This window comes from Zea mays, chromosome 2, assembly GCF_902167145.1.
Source record: "Zea mays cultivar B73 chromosome 2, Zm-B73-REFERENCE-NAM-5.0, whole genome shotgun sequence".
Lineage (NCBI taxonomy): Eukaryota > Viridiplantae > Streptophyta > Magnoliopsida > Poales > Poaceae > Zea > Zea mays.
In genome coordinates, this window is record NC_050097.1 from 58,987,502 (window position 1) to 58,996,365 (window position 8,864).

Sequence of the window (8,864 nt, forward strand, 5' to 3'; positions counted from 1 at the left end):
TGACTATGGTGCTGGTAAGTGGTACTCTTTCCGTTTGGAAACGAGTACGTTTGGGTTAATAACTTGGGTTAATGCTAAAACTTGCCTTTCTACTAGTAAATACTAATCTGACCAACTAAAAGCAACTGCTTGACTTATCCCCACATAAAGCTAGTCCACTACAGCCAAACAGGATGCTTGCTGAGTATGTTGATGTGTACTCACCCTTGCTCTACACACCAACCCCCCCCCCCCATCCCCAGGTTGTCAGCATTGCAACCACTGCTCAGGCGAAGATGAAGCTGTGGAAGGAGACTTCCAGGAGTTCCAAGACTACGACGAGTTCTAGGTGTGGGTTAGCGGCAACCCCCAGTCGGCTGCCTGTGAAGGCCGCGGTTATCTACGTTTCTTTTCCGCACTTTGATTTATTGTAAGGACTATATGGACGTCTCAAACGTGTGATGTAATCAACTATTTCCCCTTTTAATACTATTTTGAGCACTGTGTGATGATGTCCATGTTATGTAACTGCTGTGTATGTGAATAACTGATCCTGGCACGTACATGGTTCGCATTCGGTTTGCCTTCTAAAACCGGGTGTGACATCATCCCACTTGGTGCTCTCGAGGTTGCGCACTTGGTTCATCGTGGTCTTTAGTCGATTATACATTGCTTGCGGCTCTTCTCCTTTGTTGAGGACGAAACTACCAAGCTCCCCCTCGATCGTCTCCCGCTTGGAGATCTTGGTCACCTCATCCCCTTCGTGTGCCATTTTGCGGACATCCCAAATTTCCTTGGCGATCTTTAACCCTTGCACCTTATTATACTCCTCTCGACATAGAGAGGCGAGGAGTATAAAAGTTGCTTGTGAGTTAAAGTGTCGTATTTGGGCGGCCTCGTCCGAGTCGTAGTCCTTGTCCCTCACTTGTGGTACCTGCGCTCCAAATTCAACTATGTCCCATATGCTTTCGTGGAGTGAGGTTAGGTGATGCCTCATTTTATCACTCCACATACAATAATCTTCACCATCAAAATATGGTGGTTTGCCTAAGGGAACGGAAAGTAATGGAGCGCGCTTTGAAATGCGAGGATAGCGTAGGGGCATCTTACTATACTTTTTGCGCTCATGGCGCTTAGAAGCGACGGGTGACTCGGAGCTCGAAGTGGAGGGTGACGAAGAGTCGGTCTCGTAGTAGACCACCTTCTTCATCTTCTTCTTCTTGTCACCCTTCCGATGCGTCTTGTTGGAGGAAGAGGATTCCTCCTTATGCTTGTGGCCGCAGTCCCTTGAGAGGGTTCTCCCCGAGCTTGCGGGCTTGTCGCTGGTCACGATCTCCCTCTTAGCGTGTTCTCCCGACATCACTTCGAGTTGTTAGACTCTTAATGAAGAACCGAGCTTTGATACCAATTGAAAGTCGCCTAGAGGAGGGGTGAATAGGCATAATTGAAAGGGAAATAGGCTTACACCTTTTCCTAATTGATTTTGGTGGTTGAATTGCCCAACACAAATAATTAGACTAACTAGTTTGCTCTAGATTATGAGTTCTACAGGTGCCAAAGGTTCACAACAAACCAATAAAAAGACCAAAAAAGGATTCAAATAAAGAGAGCAAAAGACAACCGAAGTGTGCCATGGTCTGGCGCACCGGACAGTGTCCAGTGCACCACCAGACAGTGTCCGGTGCACCAGGGAACCCAACTCCGAACTGCTCATCTTCGGGAATTCTGGGGGCCGCTCCGCTATAATTCACCGGACTGTCCGGTGTAGCACCGGACTGTCCGGTGTGCCAGCGAAGTAACGGCTACTACAGCACCAAAGGTCGTCTGCCAGGGCAGTTAATGCGCTACAGTGCGCGCAGAAGTCAGAGCAGAGCCAGAAGGCGCACCGGACAGTGAACAGTGGCTGTCCGGTGACCCAGATGTCAGAAGCTCCAACGGTCAGAATCCAACGGCCGGGTGACGTGGCTGGCGCACCGGACAGTGTCCGGTGGCGCACCGGACTGTCCGATGCGCCATGCGACAGAAGCCCTCACCAATGGTTCTTTTGGTGGTTGGGGCTATAAATACCCTCCAACCACCACACTTCAATGCATCCAAGTTTTCAGCCTTCTAACACCTTGCAAGAGCTATAGCATTCAATACAAGACACAATCAAAGAGATCAAATCCAAAGATCATTCCAATCAAATAGTGGCTAGTGAGAGAGAGAGACTTGTGTTCATTTGAGCTCTTGCGCTTGGATTGCTTTTCTTATTCATTCTTTCTTGTGATCAACTCAATTCTAACCAAGACAAGAGACACCAATTGTGTGATGGTCCTTGTGGGGACTTAGTGTCCCGTTTGATTGAGAAGAGAAGCTCACTCGGTCTAGGTGACCGTTTGAGAGAGGGAAAGGGTTGAAAGAGACCTGGTCTTTGTGACCACCTCAACGGGGAGTAGGTTTGCAAGAACCGAACCTCGGTAAAACAAATCATCGTGTCATCCGCCTTATTTGCTTGTGATTTGTTTTTCGCCCTCTCTTTCGGACTCGAATTTAATTCTAACGCTAACCCCGGCTTGTAGCTGTGCTTAAAGTTTGTAAATTTTCAAATTTGCCCTATTCACCCCCCCTCTAGGCGACTTTCAGTAATCTAAATTTTACAACTTTAAACACGCACTACAAGCCGGGGTTAGCGTTAGAACTAAAATCAAGTCTGGGAGAGAGGGGAAAACAAATCAAATGGAAATCAAGCGAATGAACAGGGTGATTTGTTTTACCGAGGTTCGGTTCCAAAGAACCTAGTCCCCATTGAGGAGGTCACAAAGATCGGGTCTATTCCAACCATTTCCCTCTCTCAAACGGTCACTTAGACCGAGTGGGCATTTTCCTTAGTCAATCGGGTCACTAAGACCCCGCAAGGACCACCACACTCTTAGGTGTCTCTTGCTTTGATTACAAGTCCATTGAGAACAAGAATGAGAAAGAAGAAAGGCAATTCAAGAGGCAAGAGCTCAAAAGAACAAGAAATCACTCTCTCACAAGTCACTAAGTATTTGAGATGAATATGGGACTTGGAGAGGCTTTGATCTTTTGACTTGTGTCTTAGAGTGAATGCTAGAGCTCTTGTATTGAATGTGATGTTCAGAAATCTTGGATGCTTGGAGTTGTGGTGGTTGGGAGGTATTTATAGCCCTCAACCACCAAGGTAGCCGTTGGGGAGGCTGCTGGCGATGGGCGCACAGGACAGTCCGGTGCGCCACCGGACAGGCACAGGCACTGTAGGCTGTCCGGTGCGCCGCCAAGTCACCCAGCCGTTAGGGTTCGGAGCGAAGTCGACCGTTGGAGCTTTGTCTCCTTGCGGCACCGGACAGTCTGGTGCCCTCTGACTTCGCGGCTCTGACTTCTTCCGCTGCATTGTTCACTTCGTCAGTACTTTTGCAGTCGACCGTTGCGCGTAGATAACCGTTGCTCGCTGGCTCACCGGACAGTCCGGTGAATTATAGCGGAGCGCGCCTGCGAAAACCCAAGAGTGGCTGCTTGGACCCTGTACGGTCCTGGTGCACCGGACAGTCCGGTGCGCCAGACCACAGCGCACTTGGTTCCTTTTGCTCCTTTGAATTGGATCCCTAACTTGAATATTTATTGGTTTGTGTTGAACCTTTATGCACCTGTAATACATGAATACTTGGCAAACTAGTTAGTCCATGTGTTTGCATTGGTCATTCAACCACCAAAATTAATTGTGGGAAAATGTTAACCATATTTTCCTTTCAGTCACCTTATGCAAATGTATGTAGCTAGTAAGCGGTTTGCATACCTAAGGTGAATGTGTTATTGGTTGCATAGACAAACCTTTTTTGCATGCATGTGGCTATGGTGGTAAACATATTGTTTGACTAATATAATTCGTTTAAAGATTGTAAGGTAATCCTATTTAGACGATGGACACAATATGTTCTGATGATTTGACATTATGCGGCGCTACAAGTATCTCTCACACAAAATTTTCAGCTTAGCGCAACATATAGCTAGGTCACCATAATTTTGCTTGTTGGTAGATAACACACTTGATACCATTGCCAAGCAAGTTGAAGATATGATAGTTTCAAGTACAAGTGTTATAGGTGGTCAATGTCTAGCTCATGTAGAAGTTCATGCACAAAATGAATCACACTCTAATGCACGCTTGAAGAAGAAAAATATACGCACAAAAGCTTCAAGGAGAACAAGACAAAAAAACATAAAGGAATGAGAAGAACTGAAAGTACAACTCCATATGACGGGAGGAAAAGCAAGGTATGTTCTCTCAAACAATTAGTACATTTCAATCAATTTTTATTGTACTACTTTTTATTTATGTCTTTCTTCCTTGTCTAGCAAGAAGTTACGAATGAAGGAACGGAAACAAAAAATGTTGTGCATTGCAATCCTGGAAACAATCAAAGTAAATATACTGGATATAGAGCTATAAATTGCTTCACTCAGCTATTGATGGTAATTTTTGGTTAGATAATAAAGATGTAAATTTATTTTTCGATTGTAGTATTACTAAGTTCTTTCATTGTTGTTCAACTTTGCAGCAACCACCTATGAATGACCTCTGCATTGAAGACATTTTCTAACCATAGAGCCTATGCATAGAGCATATTTTTTGTCTTGCCGTATTTTAAACTAAATGTATTATTGTTCTACCTTTTGGAGATAGAAATACAAGCACGCAGTTAGTTTCAATTAAATTTAACTACTATACTTGCTTCTGGAATGAAATAATTTGATCCCAGTTTTGTTTGTTGGCCTTGTTTATCTATGCACGAATGACAAACTGTGATAAATACGGCAAATCTGTTGCCAGCCATTGGATTGCTTCAACGATGGAGTAGCTGACTGCGTGTTCCTACCTTCACAGGGCGAAGACAGACGATCCCAATCCGCCTGGAATGCTGGATAGAAGAAAGCAGAATTCCAAATCAAATGTAAGGCGGATCGAAAGAAGCGAGCAGAATTCTCAAATCATCAGCACAAAAAGTCAATAAGAAGCAATCAAATTACATTTGATTAAATTAGATAATTAAACTACATATGCAACAATATGAATGGGTTCATATTACAGTGGCAGCTGTTGCCGAGAGCAACAGGCACATCGCATATAGCAAGATCAAAAGCAGCCGTGGGGGTAGACGGGCAGATCAACCCAATCGAACACAGCAATGCACAACTTTGACACCACCAATCAATCGCCTGATCCACCCCATCGTTCGCGGACGATTCACGAGCAGATCGGGCAGCGGACGAGGCCGTTCTCGTTGCACTCGCCGCACTTGACCGTCTCCTTGCGGTCGGCGTCGAGCACCTTGCGGCTGCCGTTGCAGTCGCGGCACATGACGAAGCGCACCCCGGCGCAGCCCGCGCACCACACCCGCGCCCGGGGCAGGCCCTCCAGCAGCGGCTTCAGCTTGCCTTCCTCCTCCAGCTTGGCCACCTCGGCGGCGCCGCCGACGTGCCTGCCCCGCACGAACACGGCGGGCACGCGCACCTCCCGGCCGCCCAGCAGCAGGCGAAGCTCCTCGCGGTAGCCCGAGTCCATGGACACGTCCCGCTCGATCAGCTTCACGTCGTGGACCTCCATGGCCGCGCGCACGGCGTTGCACTCCTCGAAGGTCCTGCGGATGCCGCGGAGTGTGGTGGTGTAGAGGACGACGGCGTCAGCGCCCCCAGGCGGACACTTCCCCTCTGCCACGATCGCCGGCGGCGCCGCCTTCGGGTGCTTGGGCTTCTCCGACCCTACCATCCGCTTGACGTGGGCGCCTTCCTCCGAGAGCTCGCGCTCGATGGACGCCAGCAGCTCCGGGTCGAACAGCGGGCTCAGGCTGCGCCGCGACGACGACATGCCGCCACCGCCGCCGCCGGTGGTCTCGGCGGCGGCGGCGCTGGGCTTGCGGACGATCCGCGCGCTGCCCGGGGAGAACCTCTTGGACGCCATCGACAGCTTGGAGTTGTCGATCGAATTGTACGGGCGGAGGACCCTGTCGGTGTCGACGTCGCCTGGCTTGTCCTTGTCCCTGCCCCTGCTGCTGGTATTTCCCGAGCAACGCTGGAGCGGGCTGTTCTCCTTCCCCGGCGTGTTCTTCCGCCTCGTCGCCGACCTCTTGGGCGACGGCAGGGCCATGGCGATGACCCTGGCCGGCGACCACCGGCCCGGCTTGGACGGCTTCTTCGCCGGCGACCCGGCGGCGTAGGACTCCTCGAGCCCGGCCATGATCTCCCACGCGTTGATGACCTCCAGGCCGGACTCCGGCTTCCCCGCCGGCTTCTTGTCGGCGCTCGGGACCGCAATTGGCGGCGGACGCATGCTGGCACGCTTCCACTCCTTGCTTATCGGCTTGTCCTGAGGCGGCGGCGGCGGCGGCTGCTGCTGCTGCTCATTCTCCGCCTCTTCGTCAGCAGCGGCAGATGCGGGGAGGACGGCTCCTCCGTGCTTGGGGTGGAGGTCGAGGACGCCGTAGGTGGTGGAGGTGAGGGAGACGACGTGTTCGACACGGCCGCGCACCGTGGCGCGCCTGCCGTCGCCGCCTGGCCCCGGCGGGAGGAGCTTCGAGGAGATGCACCCCATCGACTGGCTCGCTACGACGCGTGCCTCTCGGCTCTCGGTCTGCTCTCCTCTCTTCTAACCGCCGCGGCCTTCGCGGCTTTGGCTTTCGCTTTCTCGACCGGTGTGGCCGTGTGGTGCAGACTGTGCAGTGGTGTGGTGCTACGCTTGACTGGCTTCAGGGAGTGGCCGTTTTGAGGGGTTTGAACCGCGCAACGGTCATGGAAGGGGCGGGGGCTGCTGGAGATGTCGGTTTCTTTTTTTCCTTAATAATTTTTCTCGTGCTGGTGTGGTGGTGGGAGATGCCGATGCGAGGGTTCATTCCAACGGTCGGCTTTGGCAGAACGGTGGGTGCGGGACGCAGAGGGAGGCGCAGAAACCAAAGAAAAGTGGCGCTGACGCGTCAGCGTCAGGCTGATCCGTTGGAGTACTATATGGGCTTGTTGTTCCTTGTTTGGGCCTTTAAAATCTCGCGTGCGAGACCAAAAGGTTCCGACTTTTTTTTTAACCAACCTTTTTTTCTCAGTTTTTAATCACAGTTTGTCATTTGTCAAGCCCAAGCTTTTTTCAACTTTTCAGGTCGGCTCTACCATCTTGAGAACTGATATCCAAATTGCTAGTAGCTACTCGAATGACAAAGGAAACAGGACCGGAGTCCAATGTCGATACACATGGCACGAGATGGAGCTTACAAACAAACAGAAAAAAAGTGACACATGCACACACACCACAGCCACAGGACTCCAACACTAGAACGGTCAGGAGCAGGTCCGAGGAGTTTCCCTGGCGCTGCATCGGCAACCGTTGTCCGTGGACGTCGTACAAGTCTGCCGCCGTGCCCGTGTGCCTCACGAAGCACGGGGAGGACATTCAAACCGTCTCCCGCGCCATGGTCTCTGGCCAACGCCGCGAAGCGAGGCGCTTCACGTCTCCAAGCCCCGCCACCGGCCGCGGTGGCGACGTCACGGCGACGCACTGCCGCCGATGAGGCTCCAGAGCCGTGGCCTTCGGATTTGGTTCGCTAGCGCGGCACAGGTGGCGGCCTTCACGACCATCGCCGCTGCAACATAGGCCAAGAAGCGCGGCCCCCAGGCTCGCCCAGCACCCGCCGGCGCCGCTCTCTTCCCCTTCCTCTCCCCCCTCTCGCCGCGCCGCGGCAGATCTCTCCGACAGTACGGCCCCGAAGCAGGACACCTTCGGGGACACGGGCTCCGGCCCCACGGCCTCGCTCGCGAAGACCCTGGCCCCTGCCGCCGGCCGGCGCCACGCGCGGGCGACGACGGCGCGGCCGGGAGCGCGACGCTCCTTGGCAACCGCCACCTTGACCTTGCTCGCCGGCAGGACGCCGATGACCACGGCGGTCTTGCTGCTGGCCGCCGCCGTCGTGGCCGGCAACAACCTCCTCGAGTCCGCGCTCGGCGCGCCCTTGCGCGCCGCCGCCTCGGCGGCCGCCTTGGGGTTGGAGCTGCCCTTGGTGGACGCGTCCCGCCGCAGCGCCGCGCCAAACAGATGGCCCAAGCCGACGCCGTCCGGAACCCGGAGCAGGACCGACTCCGCTGGCGCGCCCGCGTCGTCGGCACGAGGGCTGGCGCTACCAGCACCACCGCGGGCGCATAGTTGGACGGCACCGGCGTCAGGGAGCACGGTGGCCGTCTCGCACTCGCACGCCGCCTTGGACATGGACTCCGCGAAGCCGAAGCTGCGGGCACCGACGCAGAAGAGGTGGTCCTGCGGCGATCTGGGCTGCTCACGAAGTCACGACTCACGAGCGAGTACGAGTGACTGACAAGCGAGGAGCAGACTGATCTGGTCTTAAAAGGCCACGACGCGCCAAAGGTGCAGCAGCGACTTCGAAAATGTCATAAGGTGGCCGCTGCCAAAGTACCCGTTGCGAATGGCGAGGGTGGTTGAGTGCAAACTGAGTCCGGGTTATAAGGTGGTTTTGGAGGCTAATGATGGGTTTGTGTTGCTTTGGCTCTGTCCAACATGGACATGGCTGTGTGTCAACAAAATAAAACTGTGTCATTTCTGTCGTTACCATTTGACATTTGCATTTTGGGTCCAACCTACCAAATGTATCGCTTCTACAAAAAGATGATCTAGCTCTATGAAATATATCTATTTTCTAGAGCTGGTGATTTGTACTAGGTCTGTTTAGCACAGTGTCATTGCCGAATCAAGGTCTAAAATTCAGCAGAGAGCGTTGAAAAAGTAAATCTAGATCTAAATTTCAGCCGAGAGCAAGTCTACTAGTGAATCTGAGATCCATTATGAATCTGTTTGGCTTATGCACCAGCTCTAAATCCACACAATGACAATT

General features: G+C 52.5%; 2 protein-coding genes across 2 annotated transcripts; both read right to left on the reverse strand.

Annotated features, from left to right (window-relative positions):
- Positions 1–4,962: 4,962 nt before the first annotated feature.
- Positions 4,963–6,701, reverse strand: LOC100216614 (Glutaredoxin family protein). Its single transcript, NM_001143027.1, has one exon. The coding sequence runs from the start codon at positions 6,566–6,568 to the stop codon at positions 5,225–5,227; it is 1,344 nt and encodes a 447-aa protein (NP_001136499.1). The 5' UTR covers positions 6,569–6,701; the 3' UTR covers positions 4,963–5,224.
- A 475-nt stretch (positions 6,702–7,176) lies between these two features.
- On the reverse strand, positions 7,177–8,330 carry LOC103646497 (uncharacterized). The gene has a single exon (NM_001352344.1). The coding sequence runs from the start codon at positions 8,222–8,224 to the stop codon at positions 7,415–7,417; it is 810 nt and encodes a 269-aa protein (NP_001339273.1). The 5' UTR covers positions 8,225–8,330; the 3' UTR covers positions 7,177–7,414.
- Between the last annotated feature and the right edge of the window lie 534 nt (positions 8,331–8,864).

What these genes read in the sequence shown, in the direction of transcription:
- LOC100216614 (NM_001143027.1), bottom strand. Translation starts at nt 6,568, where the DNA reads ATGGGGTGCATCTCCTCGAAGCTCCTCCCGCCGGGGCCAGGCGGCGAC.
- LOC103646497 (NM_001352344.1), bottom strand. Translation starts at nt 8,224, where the DNA reads ATGTCCAAGGCGGCGTGCGAGTGCGAGACGGCCACCGTGCTCCCTGAC.